This window comes from Athene noctua, chromosome 15 (assembly GCF_965140245.1).
Source record: "Athene noctua chromosome 15, bAthNoc1.hap1.1, whole genome shotgun sequence".
Taxonomy (NCBI): domain Eukaryota; kingdom Metazoa; phylum Chordata; class Aves; order Strigiformes; family Strigidae; genus Athene; species Athene noctua.
In genome coordinates this window covers 12294267-12318950 of record NC_134051.1, presented here as the reverse complement: position 1 = coordinate 12318950, position 24684 = coordinate 12294267, and the positions used below count along the sequence as shown (strand labels likewise).

The following is a 24684-nucleotide window of genomic DNA, read 5'->3' as shown; positions in this document are numbered from 1 at the left end:
GATTCACGCTATTTTATTAAGTCAACATTTTAAATATTCCTTTCCTATTCACATGAACATTAAAAACTATATCAAACCTAGAATGAGAATGGGGAGGAATTGGCATTTACAGTTTTCTCCTTTCCAGCAGTGGCCTAAAGATATAAGTTAACACAGAAACAGATGTGAAAGCACACTTCCTTCAACTAAATCAGCAAGGCTTTGTAACTAAGCCCTGGGGCTGTGCAGCTGTAAAATGTAGCAAAAGTTATCCAAAAACATTTAAACATGGCTGGTAAGAGAAAAGCTTTTAAATTATGAAACAAATGACCAAAACACAAAAATAGAGACTGCTTAAAGCTTTGTGAAAAAAGCAGTATCAACAGCAATAAAACCCACTTCTGAGCTGGGAAGGAACAGCTATGGGAATGAGTTTAGGATCATTCAGCTGCAAATACCAAATCATCATTTGCAAAAACATGCCCGTGTCTACTCCAAAATTCAACAGGTTCAAAAGGGCAGGACTATTTTTATTACAAAAGGCTCCATTTCCATTTGTCCCCTCACAGCAGCGGAGACCATTACATCTGGTTTTCCCATCTCATTAAGCAGATGTGCAAAATACTGTATCACAAATTAGAGCAGTGCTGTAGGTGAGAAATAAATGAAATTACTCAATATTTCTGCCTCATAGGGACCTTGATTTCACCCGTCTGTTTCTGTTATTCGATTCTTTTTCCTTCCTCCCCATTCCTATGCGCTTACCCTGTGGTGTTTTCACTAGGACGCAGCTCTGATGAAGAGGGATGCCGTAAATCCAGCTAAATGCAACCGATTTACAATGAGAATGAGTCCTTTCCAAATTAAAATTTCCTTCTCATGAGGAATCTCTTCTCTGGACATTAATGGAAATAAAAATCTCTACACACAGCAGTACACACTGTGCCTTCTGCTGTTCAGATTCAGAGCTGTACTTGAAGGCAAACCTCTCTTCATCACAAACCAAATCAACCTCATATGCAAAAGTCTGCTCAAATCCAGGTGATAAAATTCCTCCTTGCCACTGGGTGTTCCCCTGGGTGTCTGACTGAAGAAATCTGTTCTTATAGATTAGCTGGTAACATGTTTGCTCTCAGGTAGCAGCATGTTATGTTCCTCCCCCCATGTTGTGTCCAGTAACTTGCAGTCGGTCGAGCGATGCCATCAGGGACGATGTCTCTGTTCCTGAGCAATGCCCTGCTGTGGGTCCAGCCCCATCTACCACCTCATCCCACTGTGCCAATAGCTCAACCCGAGTCACCTGCCATCATGGGTAACAAACCGCAAGCCCGCTGACCTCAGAAAAGCAGTTTCTATGAGTCAAGGACTGCATTAGCCCTTTCCCAAGGGAGGAAGCTTACTTGTCCTCCTCCCTGCAGCATCCCTTTTACGGCGTTGAACTGGGGACCTTGTTAGCAACACACATACGTTTCTAAGCAGAAAAGGGAAAAAAGTAAATCTGATCTCATCCCGGCTTCCTCCCCCACTAGAAGAAACAGAGTGTCTGTGGTCAGCGCGTGATCGCCATCTTGTCCCCATTCCGCCGGGATGCCATTGAAAGGTTATGAAAATACTGCGCAGGAGAGAGAAGGGAGTTATCCATCTGCTCCCTTCGCTGCAACGGCCTGCCTCCTCTGCAAGCCTGGACCCACGGCAGAAGGGGAAAATCTGTTGAAAACAAACGCTAGTCGCTCTCGAGGGGCAAAGATGTGCCAGAGCAGCCAGGACAGCATATCCCAGTATGTGCAAGCACCTGTGTTCAATCAAAGCAGCACATTATCCACAGAAAATCAGCTTTCTGCTCTGCAGATCACAAGTTCCCAGGGCAGCTGTGTTTGCTAACCACTGAGAGCAAGAATTTTTATTCAGATAAAATACCTGTGCACTTCACATGTAGCTACTCCAGTGGCAGTCAGGAAAAGGCAAATAGATACTCAAACTGTTGCACTGCCAGAGCAGTGCACTGCCTTTGATATGAAATTCTCATTGTAAAGGTCTTTACTGGCTGAAGAGATGAATTTCAGCACCGAAATGGCCTTTTCAGGTAGCAGACATCATAACCCTCCAGCTGCCAGAGATGGGTGAACAGCACTTTCACCAGCGAACATTTCAGAAGGCAGAAAGCAGTGTTCAAACCACATCTTCTTCCACAAAAACTACAAGCCCTGAAAGCTCTGGCTGAAGAAGTTCATGCAAATCCCAGAGTTATCCCTCAGAAAAGCCATCACGTTTTCCATTGAGGGTTGACTCTTCTGACGACCATCCAGTTAGCCATCATCTTCTCCAAGGTGATACACCTGCCCCTCCTTGCAGCACAGCTGCCGCATTCCCAACTTTCCCCTTTCTCCCACCATCTCCTCTCCAGCTTATCTACATGGATGTTTCTGTTATGGCTCTAAGCTGGATACTAATTTCATTCCACAGCATCTCATTATAATTAGCTCTTAATTGCCACTTAACACAGGGATCGTTTTGGAAGACCATAACGATTCTTCCTTGAGGAATTATTTGAGTGTTGAAAGCTCATTATGTGCCCCTATAAACATTCTGGGTGATATGAATGATTTCAAGAGGCAAATTCAAAACACTGCTGCTCACACAAGATTTGTGTGGTTTCTTGGAGCACTAGTAGCATTTCCAAGGAGAAAACCACAGAAGTCAGTGTGTTTTGCTACCAGCCTCCTTCCCTCTGGCACCCACCACATCTTTATACTGAAAACATTTTAAGTAGTACATGTAAAATGCAGGGGGTAAATGTCATGGTAAAGTTGCATTGCCACTGCTCTGCTGGAATTGGTGCACTCAGCCAGGTGCAGGACTTCGGGAAGACTCTGCACTTCAAGGCAGACAGCCACTCAAGAAGCCAAGAGATAAGCAGACTGTTAGAAGAAACTCAGGCATAGAGAAAGCTTCAGCCAAGACTTGCTTTGTTCCTGAGCAAGTTAGACTCCTGCAAGATTTGAAAACACACGATGTACCAAACTCTTACCAAGATCTCCTGCGTTCTGGCAGCCGAAGTTACAATGGAGTGCAGTCCACTTCATTCAGTCACCTACCTCCCAGGGCAGCAGAGAGGAGAGAGAGAGAGAGGGCTGATGCACTCTTACCAGTAATGCCTCATACGGACCGTGCCTCTTAAACCAGCCATCCTGCCAACAGGCAGTTTAACATCTGTTTGCAAGACTTTGCAAGACTCTGGAAAACACCCCACTGAAATAAAAGGGGAGAAATGGGTTTATTGGTTTGCTGGAGTCTATTGCTGCTGTTCTCCTCCCCAACCTCCCCTTTTTTCTTTTTAATATTCAGGAGATGTCCTTCGATTTGGTAGGGTATGAATGGCTGCTGAGCTCAAGTAGCTTCTGGGAAAACACTTACAGGCTCTATACAGAAATATATTTTTGGAGAAGTGCCCATGATTCACAATCCCTATGACTAGCAAGTTTCTCCTTTTTGAAACACACTTAAACAAGCCTCCGAGGGTGCATGACAAAGTGAGATGCCCAGAAGACACACTAATACCCCCATACAACCACCTCTTCGGCAGCAGCCCCTCCACCAGCAGACAGGCCCAGAGCTGAGAACCGCGGGAAACACGGGCTGGAGGACCCCGAACCCCTCCCCGCAGAAGCCGAGCCTGCACAACCTGTTTAACATGAGGTAAAAGTCTGCAACGTGCCTGTTAACTTGCTGATGTTTGAATGCCTAAATGTGGTCCTAGGAGGAGAACTTCCAAGAAGCAGTAATATACTTCTAAATGCATTGCACAGCGCAGAGAAGTCTTTTGCAACAGAAATAGAGGAATGACTCATTTCCTCTGTAGCTGCTGCTCCGGCACTTCCCTCACACAGGCAGTGGAGCAGCTCCCTGTGCCAGGCCAGCAGGAACTGGGAAACTCAAGAGCAGTTTCCAGCATGCGTAAACCTAGCTGAATTTTGACCAGAACTTGTCTTTAAAACCAGTAATCCAAGATTGTCATCTGGGATAGCACAAAAGACAGATTCACAAACTGTACCCGAAAGCTCCCTCCCTCAGGGTGAGCACTGTATTTCGGCATTTTAATTTTGCACAGAATAAAAAGAGTGAGTCAAGAGTTGCCCTCTTCCTTGCCCTCCCCTGTTGCGTGGCTAGTAAGCACACTGATTTCCCAGTGAATTAAGCTCTAAGTTTCTCTTCTCCCCTACTTGAAACTGGAAAGGACCATACTGAAATTGCAGCTGAGAAGTGGGTTATCTTGTTGGATTTTAGTACTGTTCTTCCTCTGTTTCTACAGCTAGCAGGTTTCTATCAGTACAGCAAGACTCTTCAAAGCAACTCTTCCACATTCTCCACTAGGACTCCATCATAAGGGTAATTTTTCTTCTTCAGTTTGATAGCTAGTAACCTTCACAGCATAATCCCTGTCACTCCTGTCCTCTTGATTCTTTACCTTGCCTTTTTTTTCCCTGTCCAGATTATTGCAAGGACTCTGGGGCAGTGATAGAAGCCAATAGAGGATCACGAGTATCATGAAAACACTAGCAAACCCTCATTACATCCAGTCCAGCCCGGAGAACTGAGTATTCTCTATACAGCTTTGGTCCTGGTCTTAGGGAGGAGGGGGGAAATTCCCAGCGGTCTCAAGAAATGCAGCCTGTAACTTGAGTATACAGAAATTTTCTGAGTCTCTGAATCAGTATTGCGATCCTTTAAGAGGAAAAAAAATAAGGCTTCCTTAACACAGAAGACTGGTACACGATGACATTTGATGCATAAGTGTTTGTAACAACCTTTAAGAGTTTTGCATGTAAATCGTTATTTGAATCCTAGCAGCCTGTCGCACAGATACAGAACATACGTTATCTAAAGCTCTGTTGCTGATCGAGTATCACCATGCTATGAAGCTCTGACAAAGCCGTTGCAAATACGCCAATTCTCGGTTACATATTTATAACACGACACTGCAGGCACACACACGAAAGCACAGGTAGTCCCTTCATCAGACATACCATGTGTTTGAGAAGCCCATGACTAACGTAACGTACAGGCAGACCTATTTACGGTCAGCCCTCCACATCCTGCTCGTTACAGAGTTGTGAGCCCCTCGGACCCGTGCTCTGAAACTTCAGCAAGCACTGAAGGCGAATCCACCTGCTTAAAGGGGTGCAGGTCCTCGCCCCTACGCGGACCACCAGCTTCCCAGTGCTGTTGGCCCAACAAAAGTGGGGCTGGCTGCTACTCAGATTAATTATCATCAGCCAGAATGTCACTTACCTCAGGGAAGACTCACCAGGCAGACATTTAAAGAGGTGACAGGAAATAAACCAGCCTAGAAAAGCAAATTTCTTGTGTCTGAACTCTTTCTTCTGGAGCCTTACGAAAATGGGATGCACAAATAAGAGTCCTTTCCCCTCCAGGCAGCTTTAACTTGCATTAGCACTACTTAATCAGCAATTCGCTACTGACCTTGGCTGCATTACAGGGGAGGTATTTGCACAGAGATGGAAAGATTTTAAACAATTTATCCAATGAGTTGGATGCAAACAGGCTTTTTTTTAAACACCAAGCATGCAAGTCCTTAGGCCAGTTAATTTTTTGTTAACAGATTTATCGCGAAAGGAAACTTGTGTGTTTCTTTAATGATTTTCTGCTGAATAGAAACTCAGGCTTCAAACAGAGAAATATTTCAGGGCAAGGAATGAATGGAGACCAGAGGATGGTTATGCTTTTAAGGAAGCCATTAATAAGAGATAATGTTATTAAAGAGGTAAAGATCTAAATACACTTCCTCCGCGCTGACTCGGGTGACTGAGTGTTGACACTAAAGGGATGACATTTTTCCAGCCTTTGCCAGCGAGAAGGCCGTGAGCCAGCTGGGCTGCCTCAGTGCTGCACCAGCGACTGCTGCCCCGCTTACAGAAGCTACTCCCTGCAAGGTAAGAGGCAGGCACACAAAGATCTGGAGATCTGGATTATTTTCAGCCTAGCTTTGATTTAATGATTAAAAAGTAGGGTCTTGCTGCTATTTCATTCTTTAATAGGGAACATCAGCACCAGCCCCAAGTGTATAGTTCTGGCATCTTACCAAAGACTAATAAAGGACAGGTAACTTGCTGGCCCATCCACAAAACTCCTGCTGGCTTCAGCAGGACTTTTTCCATATTTAATGAAGCACGACCTACACGGTTTGGAACAGAGACGTGTCTGTACATGCCATGCTGAAAAGCTCACACACATACTGTGAAATGAAGTCCTAGCTCTTCATTAAGCACCACAAAAAGCAGATTTTATGCAGCGACCTGAATCTGGAGTCAGGGAAACAAGAACTGAATCCTTCTTAACCTCTGAGCAAGACAGCCACAAACCCCAACGTGCTCCATTTCAGAAGTCACCACACCACAGACAGTGCCAGCCGTGCTTCAGTCTCTCTCCTGGCTCTCCTCCTGTACCCCTCCGTACAACTCCCAAGGCGTGGACTTCCTGCTCTCCCATGGCTTTGCCACTTTAGTAGTCTCCTCCTAAAGAGCACATAAACCTGCAGATCGCGTTTTTGTGGCTGCAGGTAGCTTTTAATGAAAAAAAGGTTACAATAAATTTAAATCTTGAGGCATAGACGCTTTGAAACAGCTGTTTATTAATACAGTGAAATATTAAAACAAAACCAACTTTTTATGGAAACTATAAAAGTGCAAATGTATTTTGATATTAAATAGGAAATGATTTTATAGACGTTTCAATAAAATTGCTGACACTTTGAGCCTATAAACACTTTTTTTTTAAAAAAAAAAAAAGAACAATAGCAGCTGAACACTTTAATCTTTGGTCTAATTATTAACCAGCAAAAAATAGTTGTACCAAGAATGTCCATTGCAAACAGACACTTAAAATTTACATTACTCTGCAGAGATTCAAAATCGAAAGAGGAATGTTTTCAAGATATCTAGTCAGATAAAAAATAATAATGTCTTTGAGAAATACACAGCATTTTTCAATACAAAATGAAGTCACATATATGCATTTTGGTACTGTAAATAAACTTATTCTCTTACAGGTGACTCCTCTTCCCAATCAACGTTCAATAAAAACAATTTCATTTGCACAGAGTCTTTGCAAAATTAGATTGCAGATAAAGAGAACCAAAAACCCACATTAGTGCTAAATAACACTTTCTTCTGTGTGTTTCAGTTTATGCACACAAAGAGAGGCAACCATGCGGAATCTATGATACATTATGACAGTTATGACCTTAACAAATACATATTCATAACCTTGTTCCGTGTACAGTATCCATGGGCTGGGAGAAGAGGGAGAAGGCAAAAGGCGCACAGGATTACTCGTGTAGGCCAAGTTCTCTGTACACCTCCTTGCAGATAAGGCCCTGTAACAGCTCCAGCACACTGCAGGTACCAGTGCTGTCACATTTGTTGTGAAATAAGATGAATACCGTAACAGAACCCAACTTTTATCAGCTCCTTTTGCTAACCGTATTCATGAATGCCTGCTTTATAGTAGATAAAGAAAATACTGAGTTAATATCTCAGCCATACAACAGAGCCACAAATTAGTCTAAGAGATTTCTCAGACCTCCCACCAACTGCGTACACATTGCCTTACTGGCAGAAACCTCCCTTCCTCAAGAAAGCTTGCCCAAGCCTCAGGTTAAAGCAAATGCATACATTTTTTTCCAGTCACCAGCCATCACAAACTCAAAAATGCCTTGCTGAGCAAAAACTCACACTGAAGATCTGCCTACACGGCTAATAAACTGAGGGTTTGCCTCACTGTTAAGACCTGATGGATTCAACTGCTTTGGAAATATTGTCAAAGCAAAACCCACTTAAATCTCTTTTCCCCACACTCCAAATCTGCCTTGCTTTCAACAGGTCTCCAATTTTATCCCCATATCCTCTGTTTGTTTGCAGTGTGTCTTCACTGAGAGTTTACTACCATTCTCACTCACCCCACAGCACAACTTTCATTTTCTATATTTATATTATCCACCATCTCTCCCTGTCATGCCTTTCCTGATACAACTGTCTGTTCCTGGTATTACTATACTTTAGCAAGAAAGTCCTTACCAAGCCTATTACAGAGTTCCATGTACTGCAGCAATACTAAATACACACCAAATGTGCATCCCTTTTCAGAGAAAAGATTGCTTTTCAGAGACAGGGATGCAGTGATGTAAACAAACTGACAGCTGACAGAAGTGGTTACGATGCCAGAAATTAACAGCTAAAGGGGTTTTACGTCATGCGCTCAGGTGGCCACAGTACCCTGGGCCAGTCATCTAGTCCTTCTTTGGGCAAAAGATTCAATGGCATTGATGGCAGAATTGCATCTTATTTCAAATACCAAGTAACACAATTTGCAAAAATAGTACATATCATGGTCTACTACCAAAAAAAAAAAAATCGAAACACTAAGGTAGCTCACTTAGCCTTAAATACCATGTGCAAAGAACGTTTGATCAGTACTACCTATAAATACACTATCTGTATTTGTAGAAAGAAGCACAGTACTTCATATATAAAAATAACCCAACTTGCGGGTGTGACCTAGGCTGTAATTACCTGAAAATAAAGACTGCAAGAGCAGTTAAAAAAATAGACAGGAGCAAACATCTGCCTAGGGAGTGTTTCCATTTAGAAAAATAGATTTTTATAAAGCTTCATAGATTTTGAAAATGTTTGCTTTGTGCTCTGATGCATAAAACTGTGAATAAAGCACACCGGTATCTCTATGTACATTACGGAGAGGAGGAGAATATTAGTAACTTCGAGTTATCCTGAAGCTTCCCAGAAGTTACGCTTGGTCAGTTAGAATTAATTTCAGACTGCTCCTCTAGAGCATGGTATAGTGGGGTAATAAGGCACACGCTCACCTTCCTGAGCGCCAGCAACTCAGCAACGTATTTTGGGTCTTAATACATCATATACTTGAGAAAGTGACCCATTAAAGCAAGGATCTGAAATTCTGAATTTGCTGACAGCCTGGGACACGTCAGGTTCCTGTACACCAGGTACCTGCACCAAGAGCTAAGGACACCTGCAGCGCTGGCTGCATTACAACTCACCAGGTTATTTCAGCGACTGGGACATAACCAGGCAAGAAGTGAAAATTATCTGGCTGGTATTTATATTTAGAGGACACCAGAATCCACAGGGTAAGACTGCCACTGTACCATGAATCAGTGCTAAATAGTTTTGAAGTACCCTTAAATATTTCACTTCCTCCTCTCCACAATAAGATAACGATTTGCTATAGCACAGCTCAAGAAAATCCCATCAGGTTATTTGGTCAAAACACTGCCACGATCAGAAAACTGGTTAGGCAGTCATGCAGAAATCCCACCAAACTCCCGCCCGAGAGCAGGAAGGCACAGCAGTCAGCTTACAGCACTGAGATTTGGACTGGTTTAAGGTTTGCTCAAAAAAACAATACAGACTTTTAAAATTTTGTTGTTGGTCCTTGAGGTAAAGCAAATTCTAAGAAAATAATACTTGAAGTCAGAAAAAATTAGCAAAACTCAGCAAGAACCCACAACGAACCTCAGAGTATTTCCGTAGAGGAGGTTTTCTTTGGGATGATTCAAACCATCATTCCTTTAACAAAATACTAATGCCTCCTCCGCAGCAATATTTAGTGCAGCCAATTATCCTAAAAAGAAAGCCTTTGTGAAAATAAAGTGCTATTTGTTTCCTTTTATCTGTATTTCAATCCTTCAGTATAACCTTCACTTGAACACAGAAACATGCAACTAGATTCTTCATACTGTTATGGGAGAGGTTTCACTTCTTCCCTCAATGTTACATTAACATACATGTTATACTTCTATTCAGCACAAAGTATTTGATTACACAGGAAATTTAAAGCATGTCATTGAGCATTTCAAACTGTGATCCACACCCATACGCTACTGCTCATCACATTTTAAGAGCATCTTGGTACATTTGAGGGGGTAGTGGTGGTGGTGTTTGCATTTACAGGATTTTTAAATCCCAAATGGATTTTGTATCATAAAAAGCAAATCTCAGAGAAAGGTCAATTTTGCCACTAAGACAACAAGTTAACATGGACTTCCAGAATGTCAGTCTGAGCCTTTTAAAAGTTCAGTCTGCAAACAGTCGACTGAACACAATGCCGATGCTTCTCGACTAAGGCATTTCAATGAAGAAATCGCATGAACATGAGATTAAGAAACAAAAATCACGATTTCATTAAGCTCTGGCCTCTGGTTCCCAGTTTTCTCAGGTCGGAGCCAAGACCAGAGAACCACATTTTAAACGGGTCCCACCTTCCCCAGGCAGATGCGAGCTCTCGAGGGACCGGCGGGCTGGGAGGGTGCGTGGCCCCGGCAGGGTCTGCGGGCGGCCCCGGCTCGGGCGGCCCCCGGCTCACTCTCCCGGTGGCTCTTGCCTGGCCTCGGTGACGTGGCGGCACAGGGCGGGCGCTGGCCGCAAGTACCGGGGTCTGCTGTACATCCTGATGATGTGCGGGGCCTGGATCCAGGTGTTGATCAGCTGGAAGGCGGCCAGGTCCAGCGTGGGCCCGTCGAAGGCGGCCAGCAAGTTCACGGGGGCGGCTTCCTTGAGGAAGCGGGGCAGCGCCACGGCCTCGGGGAGGCTGGCGTTGCCCAGGAAGAAATGCATCAGCACCTGCTTGCGCAGGCAGTCCCTGAGGTACAGCACCAGGTCCTCCAGCCGCTCCACCAGGAACCGCTCGTCCCAGGCCTCCAAGGGCCCCTGCAGCAGCAGAGAGAAGAGGGCCGTCTTCAGCACGTAGGAGGAGAGCACCCGGCCCCACTGGGAGCAGAAGGGCTCCTCCAGGCCCTGCCCGCGGAGGTCCCGCAGGCCCTTGAGGATCTGCAGGCACTTGAGGTGGCAGGAGGAGGCCGGGGCCTGCTCCTTCAGCCAGCTCAGCAGCCGCTGCTCCTGCCGAGAAGCGTTGAGGCCCCAGAGGGCCTCGGGGGCCGGGGGGGCCTGCGGGCCCTCGGGCGGCAGGGCCGTGAGGTAGAGCGCGTCGCCGAGAGGGATGGCGGGGATGAGGCGCACGGCCATGGAGATGTGGCAGCAGACGTAGTCGGAGCAGGGCAGGATGTGCAGCGTGGGCGGGCGGCCCGGGCAGGCCGAGAGGCTGATGCGGCAGCGCTCCTGCAGCCGGTACCGCACGGCACCCAGGCACCGCTGCAGGTGGCCCTGGAACCAGCGCAGCACCAGCCCCGAGGAGAGGTGGCTGCGGCCCTGCAGCTCCACGCAGAAGCCGTCGGCGAAGGGCCGGTAGCGGCGCGGCCAGCCGGCCCGGGCCCGCAGGCCGCAGACGAAGGCGCCGCGCGGCCCCGGCCCCTCGGCGCGGCGCGGCTGGGGCTCCAGGTGGGGCGGCAGCCGCAGGGGCACCAGGATGTCGAAGCAGTCGGGACTGCGCACCTTGTGCTGCTCGTAGGCGCTGCCGATGCGCACGAAGTCCCCGCGCAGGCTGAGGGCCAGCGGGCCGGGCTGCAGCCCCTGCGCCTTGGCGGCGCGCACCAGCTCGGCCACGACGCGCCCGACGTGCGCCTTGCTGTGGCCCAGCACGTGTGGCGAGAGCCGCAGCTGCCGCGCGTAGAAGCTCTCCAGGGCGCCGCGCCGCGCCCCCGCCGCCCCCGCCGCCCGGAGCCCGCCGGGCCTGGGGCCGCCGCCCGCCGCGCCGCAGCAGCGGGCCAGCAGGCAGCCCAGCAGCAGCAGCGCCGAGCCCTTGAGCAGCGGGACGGAGCCCGCCTCGGCCGCGCCCTCCCCGGCCGCGCCGCCCCGCAGGGCCTGGTAGAGGCAGAGCAGCGCGGTGCAGAGCGCGGTGGCCAGCGGCCAGAAGACCCGCAGGTTGAGGGCGTAGACGGGCACGGCGCGGCGGGGGGTCGGGCCACGGCGGTGGCCGCCGCCCGGCCCCGCGGGCGGGGAGCGCCCGCCCCCGCCGCCGCCCCCCTCCTCCGCCCCGGCCGCCCCCAGCGCGGGCCGCGCCGCTGCCCCCCGCCGCCGCCTCGCCTCGCCCCGCCGCTGCCGGCGCGGCGGTCGCCGCGCACCCCCCTGCCTGCCGCCGCCGCTCCGCTGCGAGGCTTCCTCTTCCGAGGGAAGCGGCGCCGCGTCAGCCGCCGAGTGAGCTCAGAGGAAATGCCACGGGCGGCGGGCCCGGCCGCGGCGTGAGGGCCGGGGGCGTTGTCCGCCGGGGGCCGGCCGGCCGGGCCGGGGCCGCCCGCGGGGCGGGGAGCGGCGCCGCCCGCCCGCTCCTTCCCGCCGCGCGGAGGGAGCGCGGCCGAGGCTCGAGGCGCCCCCGGCTCCTTCCCCGGGGGCTGAGCCCCTCCGCCCCTTGCGCGGCGGCTGCCCGGGCTGGCCCCGAAAGCGGAGCGTGAGCACCAACCACACCGCCACAGGAGGACACTGCAGGGGTTTCTCGCTGTAAAACCGGGCGTTTCTGTACCCCCACACCGAGGGGCCCCCGTGGCGGTGGCGAGGGCTGTGCTGCTCTATCACAAGCTCCACGGTGCCCGGTTTTCCTCAAATAAGTGTTCGGGGTCTGTGCCGCTGCAGGGGAGTCTCTGCCCTTCACAGCTCTGCCTGAGGGCCTCGGCGCCAAAGGCACGGCAAAGTCACGGCCGTGGGTATGGGCCCCTGCTGCACCAACAGCTGCCTGTAGTCAAACCATTCGGAAGCCTGGGTTTTTTCTCCCTTGTGCCCAAATTGTTCAGACGCTGACGAACTAGAAGGGCTGAAATAACGCTGGGAGAGGTTACTTGTTTTTTGCACAGGGACTTTTGGCCTCAACTGTTCCACAAGAGCCAATATCCTATCAGGCCCGCCGTTGTTAACTGCAACTGTCACAACACTTCTGCCCACAGCACCACCCTCAGCACAAACCAAATGGAAAAACTGAAGATCCATCAGAAATACAGACCCAGGGCTACCTTGGGTATCATCCCAAGCCCACGAACAGCAGAGCCAAACATTCAGGTGAGAAGACAGGCACAAAAATGTCCCTGCACGTGCAAAGCCTCCAGGCACTGCTGGAGAGTCGAGCAGCCACCTTAAACCCCATAGAAATCACTAGGACTTGTCTGTCTCTAAGACTTCTTCACCCAAACTACCACTTCAGGGCGTTGCAGATCTGAAGAGATCTTTAGGACCTGCATGTCATCTCATATGATGTGTCCATCACGGGTTATACTACCCTGGCTGTAGCCAAGTTGTATTTCTGAATGTGTCTTTGTTTACAAACTAGCTTAAGCTTGAAGAGTCCTCTACAATGGTGATGATATGCTCATTTTTTATGTTTAATCACCAAGCTCCTGCTGTTTCAAGTCTTTGACTATTCCAATTACCTGAAAATGTGGCAGCATTTCAAATTTAGAGAGAAGGAAAACTGTGCCACACAGATCCAGTCATCAAAGTGGTTTGACGTTTTTCCTGTTCAGGACAAGACTTCTTTATATAGCATTTGTCCATCACTGTATTTCTTGACCATGGGGCTGGATTGTGTATTGCTCTTTTTTTCTTTCTGGAATTCATTGCCCCTGCATTCTGCACACATACTTAAGATCATGTTTAAACGGGTGTTTTGCTGAAAGTATGTTGGCTCTGTCTCAGATGTTGATGGGGACAGGATCATAATCCTCAACTTCTATTTGTTTATCAAATGTTTATTGAGTTTAAGGAGCATCTATGCAAGACTCCTCTTGGGGTTTAATTTCAAATGACCCAGTTATTACTGCATGACTGCAATTTGCTGCATGTGCACAGTGTCGTGGGTGGCCCCATGGAGGTGAAGGAGCAGTGCTTGAGTACAAGAGACTGAACCCAGCAAGCTGAAAATACTGTAACAAGGAACGGGTCAGAGAACCAAGTGCAAGAGAAAGGCCGTACAAATGTTTGGTTATGTAATTTGTTTTTACATGAAACAAAATATGACTTCAAGTACATAAAAATCATACTTCACAGAAAGAAGCTTATGTTTTGTAGCCAAGATGCTGCACTCAAAGTCAAACTAGGTAGCCAAGGTCAAACAGCCTGAATTAATTCACAGGCAACCAAACCAGGGTGAGTCAAGAGTACACTTGAGAGCTACAGAGAAATGTCCTAACCACGCCAACACTGACCCTTGGAGTTACTCATCAGAAGTGTTGGTTGTTTTTTGTTTGTTTGTTTGTTTTTAATTAAAAATAAAGCAGATACAGATATAAAATTGTCTATGGTTTCTTACCACATCTCCACCAGCACAATATTCCATGCCCCACAACCAAGAGCATGTTTTCTGACAGCTACGGGACAGCTAAAGCGACAACCTTGAAACTCGTAAATGTTATTCCACAACAGCCATATCTTTGAAAACAACCAAGAAGCAAAAAGCATCTTTCTTCTCCACTCCTTGTTTTATATTTTCCTGTATTTCTCCACAAAGCCAGATAAGAGGGCAAAAACATTTGATCATGCTGCTTATTGCCTGTGACCCATCACTTCAAACACTTTGTTCTGCACACCCCCAAACCCAAAAATGTTTAAACAACACAGTTGTGATGGTATGAAATCAATCCTTCAAGGTGTTATATTGAAAAATACTGTTGAACTCTATGAACCCATTGGCCCAAACGTTCGATTTTTACTAGCCTGTGCTTTTTTACACCCTCAAGCCCAGTATGTTTCACATGCCTTCAGGTCTTGTTACAGGCATACCGACTTTTCAAGACAGCCTGCACTCTTTTCATGCAAGGTTGATTTGATTAGCTGCACGTCCACGCTCAGGAGACAGACAGCTACATCTGCAGGAGCTGGCACGGCCCTGCATGCCTCTCAGGCAGCTGCTGCCCACAAGGTGCCCTAGAGCTTAGCAGCACGGCGATCATCACTGCGGGACCTGTGTACAGGGGCTTGGCTGCAGTCACCCAGCCAGCCGTGGGCCCCACAGACCGGAGAAAATGCAGATGTCACCCCTGCCAGCGGGACAAGGCCAGGGGCCAGCTGGCAGAAAGCGTGCGACCAGCCACACCAGACCCGCCAGTGCAAACACCAGCTCAACACATGCTTGTACCCACGCCAGATGGTTCTGGTGCAGGCTCGCTCAAGCTGCAGAATAACAGGTTGTACACTAATAACCATGACCTCAGAATCATAACCAGAGTGAATCCACAACACTGATTTTTACTACCGCGTTTAAATTACCAGCTCCTCTTTTCTCACCTCCTCAGCCGGTGGCAAGATGCGAGCTGTAGTGCCTGGGGCTGATAAAAGATGGCCAGCAGCCAATTCTCCAGGTCCTTAGCTGCTTCACGACTTCCTGCGCACAGGCCAGGTCTCTGAGCAAAATCCTAGATATGTCAGAGGTGGGAGACTTCAGAGAGGTGCTCAGCTTTACTATCTGGACCTCACTTGAAAAGAACCAATTTAAACGCCAGTCCATCTACCTGCTCACACAAGCTAAAGGCATTTCATGGCTGCTGTTCAGAACAGACGCAGTCATAAACACAAAACTGCTTTCAGTTACTAAATAGCAGCAAGCAGCTTTCCTCATTGCCCACCCTTTCAGTCCTGCTGAAATGATGCGGCAGGACCTGTGTTTACTTTGCAGTGGATACAATTTTTCCGCATTGTCACAGCTTATCCCCAGTTTGCATTTTACAGCCCATCGCAGAAGAAACAAACCATGTTATCTTGTCTGCAGTGCTTTGCTGCTCTTGTTGCTTCTGGTAGCAACAATATGTTGAACTTGAGAACAAGTCTCAGTGATGCAACTCACCTCTCCTGCATGATCTTCCACCACTTCTCAGGAGCTGGACCACATGCAATACATTTACTTCTGTGGTGGCTATCAGATTTGTTTTCCTCTTTATGTGTGTCATTTGATGAAGTAAAATATGTATAAACTCTGCTGATGCTCCTCATTATTTTGCTTAGGCAGTGGTCTTGTTCCTGTATAAAAGTAAAAAAAAAAAAAAAAAAAAGTTTATGAGGTCTTTAATAGCAATTGCATACTCCAGAAAAATAGTAGGTGTACACTAATAACCATGACCTCAAAACCAGGACCAGAGAGAATTCACAACATCAATTTTTACTACCATTGTTTAAATCACCCATTGTTTAAATAGATGTTATCTAAACACTTGCTTCAGAATGTCCCATATCCAGGATATCCTGTTGACTAAATAAGGAATAATGTTATACTTAATCACATACAAGTTCGACCTAAAAATAGATATCCCAGTATATACGATCTGCATGATCACTCTGGAGATTTGCAGAGGCAAAAGGAAGTGTTTGGTATATACTATCCATTAAAGTTTCTTCACAGCAGTATTTCATACATCTGTGTAACTGATCCGTGCTACAGCATGGCAGACACTGTCTGAGACGCAGGAAGAGCAATCTGCACCAGTGAGCTCACCATCTGAGTAGGTAGAAGAAAGTGGCAGAAAAGACAGAAGGCACAGGCAGGTGATGACATTTGTGTGGTGTTTTCACGATGTGCCTGAGACACAAGCCTCAGGCTTCCTACCAGCTATCCCAGGTGGGCATCTGCCCCAGTGAAACAAAGCTGCACGTGGTCTATTGCAAGTGCAGGAGGAAATATATGGGGATCCCTTCCTGCACCAGTGACGTACAGCTGCTCTTCCCCAGTGAGTGGGTCATACTTCCAACTTAATGTAATGTACTATTAAACAGACTATAGCAGAAAAGTACAGTAATTGATTGCAAAAAAATACAAGTCTGAAAGATTGGTCCCTTGACTTCATGCCCCAATCATTACTCTTCTAAATATTTCCCCTGAAACAAAGCTGCTAGCACATCTCCTACCCAGCCCACTGGGTGGTCCTGCGAGGGAGATGCTGTGATCGGAATAAACACCCTTCACTTGCCATTCCTCCGACTTCCAGGTTTTACAGGATACTGTTCCTTACAACACAAAGCAACGTGATCGGGCAGAAATGAATCCACTTTGTATTGTGGGCTAATGAATCTCTGCCAGTCACAGCAGCAGGGTGACCAAGTCCCCATTCGGGGATGGGAAAACTGGAGAGGGTGTCCTGCTACCACAAACAGCTGAGGAGACTCAGCAACCCAGGACTGAGGAGAGCCAGACCTTCAGAGCACATGCGTGGACATGGAGGAGTTTGGAGGTAGGCGTGTTACTGCACATTCTCTCTTTAAATGTTTTCTGTGTAATAAGTGGGATGTTCTTGCCACCTCTACCAGTCTATTTGCACACTAGCTATCAGCAGGGTGTAGCACTTTTTAATCAGAGACCCTGCAAGCAGTCCTGGCTGCTATAAACCACATATAGCCCCATACAGGATTTCCTTGCTGTAGAAGGATGGCTTCCTGACTAACTCATAGAACAATCTCTTGCCCAAGCCTGTCCATATCACAGACAGAAATACACCGGCTCTACACTGGTAAACAACACCAGCATCAGCTGGCTCATCTCCAGCTTGTCCCAGATTATTTGAAAACCCTCAAGGACTTCTTTTGCATAGAAACTTGTGTGAGCAGGGCACTAATACCCGTTACACTGGCATTCAGGAAGCCATGCCTATATGTTTCCAGCGAAGCAATGAAACAGGAACAAAAAACCCCAGCCTATCTCCATTAGCATCTGCTGGCACACCAAGTTCCGTGTGACAAGCTGCGAGCATGGGTGACTGCTGTCACATGTCCTCCAGAAAGCTGAAGTGACTGGTGTTGTGAAGAAAGCCAACTACAGCATCATGGAAAGGAAACCTCTTTCAGCAAGGGGAGTGCAAGTATACAACCGTCGTACAGAAGGGGAATCAGCAGTAACTGTGAATGGAAATGTTTCTTACATTGAAAATGGAAACATAAAAACTCTCCAGGTCAAGATCACAAGTCTTGCACTCGCTCGTTAAGTTCAGTATTTGAAGAGCTCCACCTACGAATGACAACAGCCACGCTGATGTACCTAAAGGCCCCAGCCAAGCCCTGCTAACTCTCCTAGGGCGGCAGAGAAGGTTAACATGCTGTGCTGATCCTCCCAGCACCCTGCTGAGCACGCTGCCAAAAATCAACCCTGTGGCCGTGTCTTAGCTCAGGTGGCAGGACAAGGCGCTGGCATGTCACCCTCCCCATCCAGGGCAGACCCCCAGGTGCAGGAGTCTGCTCAGACCTTTTCCCACCACCCCCAGGGCTCAGCAGAGCTTGTGGGCCTGAGGAGCCCCAAGATAGAACCAGGTAGCCTCCAGGTTTAAAAAGCATCAGGTAGAGCCAAACCTTGCACATGCTTGTGTTAAACTAGTCTAACAAAAAACAGTTTAATACCGATCTAATTAAACCTGGACTTGTGTGTGTTCAAATGTAAATTTGGTCACTGATTGAAATGGTTTAGCTTAATTAATGGTAAGTCACTTAAACATGTATGTACACCAAAACTTGCTAAACTAATAAAAACTGATCACGTAGCTGAGCGCTAATTTGCTGATTAAAGCAGAGTAATTTAAATGAGGATTGTAACAGCTTCATTATACCAGTTTGGGGTTATTGTGCCATTTGATTGATTTTAAAATCAATTTAGCAAGATTGAACCATTCTAAATAGGCCTGTATCTTTCATGCCTGTTTGCTAGCAAAGAGAGGATTTAGGAAAGAGAAATTTACACGGCTTTCAACTTGCTATTTATTGCTCACATTATTGGCACACACTTTTCCCTTTATTTCCCAAGGAAACTCTGGCTGCTTGTCGAGCACTCACCCTCCAAATAACTTTGCAATCAGTTCAGTAGAAATTGGCCATTGGGAAGGAGAGTAGAGGTCCAAAGCATTAACATATGCAATTTCATACAAGAAAGATCCTGTTAAGGTCCTCAGGCTGCAGCAGGACATCGGCACTGCCTGGCCATCTCATTCCACTTGAGGTTTTGGCTTTATTGTTCTCATCAGCTGCTCAGAGAATTACCTGTTCTTTTGTAACTTTAAAAATGTAAGTTTTCACAAAGCAGGTTAAAACTTCCCTCACCTCCACCACTACATGTATAAATCCTGTCTACCAGCATTTGTGAATTTATCCTGGCAGAGAGTCTCGAGTCGGGCTCGTCCCACAGCTTTCCGCTGGTTTCAGTGGCACTGTGTCTGTCTCACTGATGGCTTTTAAGGAGCAGCAAAGAGGCAGCAGCCACCTCCCCTCCAGTGACTCCCGTTACCAGGTCCCAGCCATGAGCCTGCCTGGCCTTCATGTCTTTCCCTGTTGGGCTTGCCTACCCCTAAGCTTGCCATGAAATTAGAGAAGGGACTTTGTGCCTGACAAATAACCTGCAGCAGCAAGCTGCAAAAATGAAGCTTTGTCACGAAGCGATGAAATACAGCACGCAGAATCAAAGGCGAGCGCACAACAGGGAACAAGCTCTGTTATCGGCTTACAGGCTCAAATAATGAGATGATCCTGGCTCAGCTGGCACTACTCCTGATGAGCCTGGGCTGGATCACCCACCCAGGGAAAAGGAGGGTTAAAAAAGCGTGAGAGGAAACTTGAGTGAAGGAGGATCAGTCCAGGGAACCAGTTTATCAGCACTTGGCAATTAGGGTGGGAAAAGCTGATGCTCTAGCTCACAGCACCTGTTCTGTGGGGCTGGAGGGCAGGAGTAGCTCTAGTAAGCCTTGTCCTAGACCCTTACCTCATCCCATCAAGGACAGAGAGGGGAAAAGCTAATGGCTTAAAAGGAAAGTGGCCTGTAGAGAAGGAAAAGCAACCCAAAACTGATAAAAAGGCATGAGCTAGCACTGTTCTTCACCCCTCTGTTCCCAGAGGGGCAGTAGCAGAGATCCTTGGGCTCAGGGAGGTTTCACCTCACACCTACGCAGAGATCCTGGCAGCAATCCCCAGCTGGCAGCATCTCTGTCACGGAGTGCCAGCCCAGCAACACCAGCCCACACAGGGCAGTGTCCTCTGCCTGCTCCTGGCCCACTCAAGTCAGGTGGCAAGGTGCTGGGGGGATGCTGCGAGCACTGCTCATCAGCAGTTGAAATGAAAACCTTGCAGCACAGTGCCTAGTATAGGAGATGTCTGCACATACTGTTGTTTAAATCATGCCTAAAGCCCCAGTCTCACTCGTACAATCTTCCTGCTCTGAGGGAAATGCTTTACCTGCCTGGCTGCCCTATGGGGGAACCAGCATTACAGCACTTGCGCTGGCAATCCCATCAGGAAGGCTAAACCTGCTCTCTTCCCAGCATCCCTCTGCACCAATTTCTCAGGCTGTGCCCCTTTAACTAAAATTAAACATTCCACAGATCAGTGCAAAACAACACAATTCCTTTATTAGCAAGACAGCAAGTGCAGCTTATAGGTCTCTGTTTAAGGCCAGTCAGATGAGCTTATTAAATGACAGCTATTTTTACATCTGGTGTCATAGGTTTCCTTATTATTACAGTGCTGACCCCTTGAACAGAGGTAGGATCATCTTTCATGTCCTACTTAATTCAATTTAAATCTATTTTTTTTTAAATTTACGATACAGAAGGCATCATATTTGCTCCCTGGAACTGTAAAATATGAGTAGTCCTTCCCATCTCACATAGATAAAAAAAGTAAAGCAAACCTACCAAACAGGAACCACACAGGGTCACCTAAGGCAGGCTGAGGTCAAGCCCAAACTGCCTTTACAACGTTATTTCTTACTTTACCTCCAGAAACACACTCTGTCTCCTGTTCCTTTTGCCATCTCTGAAGTGGTACCTGCAAACAGGGGAGGAGAACGGTGAATACAAAAGGTTGTTTTTCCCCCCTATCAGCAGGGGTGTGATGGGACACATCCATGAGCCAGCTGAGGTCCTACTACTGCAAGTGAGTGGATCCCTCACTGGAGGCTTTTACAGTGCTCAGAAAAACTAGTGGGAGTTTTGCAGATGGGACACAAGGGCACTTTGCAGAGGAGCAAGGAGGATGCTCAGATGTCCTCCTCAGCAGCCATTGGAACCTGCTCTCCACTGACACGAGGTCCCTTTGGCTCCCTGCAGACAGCTTCTCATCAGCATCGGGCTCACATCGCCGCGCCCAAACCCACCACCTTCCCTAGCAGCAGGGTCACCCGTGCCTCTGGGATCTGCCTGTCTGGGTCCTCTCTGAAGGGAAAAGAACATGCTCGTAATTAAAGGAGGACATGTGTGTTGGAGAATGCATGGAGCAGTAAAAGACCACACAGGCAGTCTTAAACAGATTCAGACACCATTGCAGCATCACACATTAGGGACCACATCACCAGCCACCCCCACAATAAGTTGCTGATCCTCGTGGTAGCAGAAAAAAGGGATTATCCATGGTGGCCAAAGAAGAAAAGCTTGAGCTGAAAAATGAAGAGGAACCATTACTCACCCAAACCCAAGACTTCTGCTCAGATCGCAGATCTTTAAATGACATGACACTGTCCTCATATGAATGTGTTATTCCCCTCCCATCTCTCTGCTCTGTCTGCTGCCACGATGTGACAGATGACAGAAGCTTGGGGAGAGATGCCTCAGGCTGAACAAATTTCAAGCTCTCTCTGAGAGCACTTTGATATTGAAGGTTACACACTTGAAATTTCCATACCTTTTGCTGCGCTGTGGTTACAGCTTTCCTGGGATCTGATCTGACGGGAGCTTTAACAACTCATCTCTGCAGGAAGATTTTTAGTCATTTAAGTAGTATGAAATACTGAGGGTTGCATCTGAACCCACTAAGAGATTTCAGTTCACACAATTTCAGCATCAGCCTTTGGCTCTAGAATAAATAATATGCCCTCTTTCTAGATTTTTTTTTTTTTTGCCAGGTTTATGAATTATAAGCCTAGGAAATATATTTTAAATATCACTCCTAAACATATTAGAGTACAATGAATTATTCATGATGATTGAATGCTTCATTGGATTTATTTCCCTTGTTTTAATGAATCATTCATGGCGTTTTGGACATTTATCTTACTGGAAGCTGTTCACCAAATACTTAGAACGAGCAATTTTGAACCAGCAGGTTTCTTGGACACAATTTGCCTCCAGTATCCTCTGTCATTTGTAGTTTGTGCTGTGTGTACATCTGCATGTGTGCTACAGCACTGATTTAGCTCCCCGAGTAGATGACTAATTAAACAATAAGATTAATTGAAGGCAGGTATTTGTACAAAGAATAGGTATCTCCCAAACAGCTAACAAGTCCATTTACACCCTGACCACTTAACTGCTGATCAAAGAAGATGGAGGGGGTGGGGGTGTGCGCAGGGAAAGAGTATAAACAAACATAACTTAGTTTTAGTGCCCATCTTCATCCATCACTAAAAGACAAGTCATCCTGACCAAAATATACCTGAACAGAGCCCAGTGGCCCAGTGTGTGGGGGCTCAGTGGCAGCCAGGTTGTCCTCTCCTGGCCTCCAGCCACATTGCAGGTCATCACACAGCAAGATACCGCCTCTCCTGTGCTTCAGGGAGACCCAGCTCCTGCTCAGCACTGTGAATGCACCATTTGTCACCAGCTCACCAAGACAAGCTGGAAGGCTTTGAGTCCCAGGAAAGGCATAAATATGCCTGTGCACTCTCTCCATCCCAGGAGAGCCAGTGAAGAGCACCCAGCAAACTTGAAGAGGTGGCTAGTAAAACGGTTTTGTCAGCCCTCCTAAACGTAAATGGCTGCAACTACAGTCACATTCCGGCCACTGCTGTCCACTCGTCACCTACCCACAGCTGACTCCATGCATGAACGCCGCTCATTGCTGGTGATCACAAGAAGGCCACAGCAGCTCTTATCTCTGTGAACACTTGCTCTGAACAAAAGGCACATTGCCCATTCCTTGGCTGAACAGAGATATCTAGCGTTAATAAAGTGGCACACACTGATGTGCATTTGCATAGACACTTTCACCCACCTATCAATAATCACAATCATCATGATAATATTTACACTTGTAATGCATTACCTTCATCACAAGAGTTTGATTCTTTCTGTAGCCCCCTGAAACAGAGCACTGCTGGATAAGGGGCACAACTGGCCTCACCCAATGACCTAACGATTCAAATCAGCAATACCTTATAAAATTATTTTAGAAGCCGAGGAAAGCAAAGACCACAGAAACATCAGGCTAATCTTATGCCCAGCAAAGCAAATAAAAATGAAACACCTAAAATCCACTTAAGAAATTACTTGATTTAAGGCAAATACAGATGAGTGGTGGCTACAACTTCTGAAACTTCATAGCATGAAAGTCTAAACAAAGGAGCAAGAAGCAGAGGCATGAGTCCAGCTGCAGAGACCAAAGGATCTTTGATCCACATTGGATTCTTTATCCTTAACAAAAGAAAGCAAACAAAACCAGCTACTAAATCAAGTCCATGATGGTGTGTTGTAGCAATTTCAGATTGCTGACTGTTTGCATGAGAAGCAGATTAATATCTTGATATGTGGGAAGAACTCAGGAATGAGTAAGTGTTGCCTAGGATGAACAGGGTGAACAATGAGTAAGAGCAGAGTGTGGCATAGTAATCGCCAGACACAGCAAAATTTTACAAGATGGATGAATATTCTCTAGGAAATCTCTTCTGCAAACTTTTCCTATTGGCTTTATGCTACATTTTCATACCCAACACATGCAGCTCTCATATGTAATTTGTTCTATTAGTTTCTCTCGGCTGTGACAATAGGACTTCATATGTGAAATGTTTGGTTTTTTGGGTTTTTTTTCAGTAAATCAGAAAGACAATTTGGAGTTCTGCCGATTATTCTTAACTCACTACAGCTCAGCCTGGAATAAGTACTCAGTATGAGATGACATAGAGTGTATTTTGACACATCTTCTAAAAACAAAGCCTGTCTCAGTATCACATGTATTTTGGTAAGTGCAGGGAAGATAAAAAGAAGGAAAAATATAACCATGGATTTGCTTGTTAATAGGGAAGTCACTGAAAACAAGACACAGGGCTGTGAGTGGTGAGTTATTTCTGTTTGAATACTAAATCTATGGAGAATGATGAGTTAATTGGAAAGAAGTATTGAACTATCAGGTCACTCTACAGGTCACTTCAAAGCAACAGCTTCAAGTAAGCATTTTTGTCCCAGCATTTTTCCAACAGCATGTCCAAGCAAGGTGTCAGGTAGGTCCAGATGGCTGCTTCAGTTATGAATTGCCAGCTGTGCAAGCTGAAAACCAGGCCACACCTTGCCTGCTCCATTTGGGACTTACCCATGGATTAGGCAACAATCCAAGGAAGGCTCAAGGTTACTTGCACCAGGATAAATCCTCTTTCTGGTCATCAACCTGCAACATCCAGTGAGCATTAGGATTCATGCTACATCTGTTGGAGAGGAGCATATGTTCCAGCTTATGCTGTACTAGTACTTTGTGCTGCAAGTCTCCGCATCTATGACAAATGATAAGCAACTACAGCCAGCTCTAGAGTCTGTCTATAAACACATGTATCTGTCATCTTCCTTTGCAAGGCTCAGCTCCCTGAGAATGGATTTCTCATGCATTATCCCTCTAAACATATGCCTGATGTCTTACTAAATTCTCACATTTTGTGTAAACAATAGCATTTGTGTCACTTAAAATTGAGATACAATTATTTCTCATTAGCAAATATTGCTGCAATATTTGGGCTGGAGGAATTGAAAAGCGGACAGTTGTTATATTTTTATAAAAATCACAACATTTCAGCCACCTTCAAAGTCTTCAAGTAAATTAAATTTTCCTGCCAAAGTCA

General features: G+C 46.7%; 1 protein-coding gene across 1 annotated transcript; it reads right to left on the bottom strand.

The window, feature by feature from the left end:
* Positions 1-6608: 6608 nt before the first annotated feature.
* On the bottom strand, positions 6609-22873 carry ITPRIPL2 (ITPRIP like 2). The gene is made up of 3 exons (XM_074919708.1): positions 22854-22873; positions 20642-20693; positions 6609-11951 (listed from the first exon to the last, which is right to left on the bottom strand). The coding sequence occupies exons 1-3, from the start codon at positions 22871-22873 to the stop codon at positions 10392-10394; spliced, it is 1632 nt and encodes a 543-aa protein (XP_074775809.1). The 3' UTR covers positions 6609-10391.
* Positions 22874-24684: the final 1811 nt, after the last annotated feature.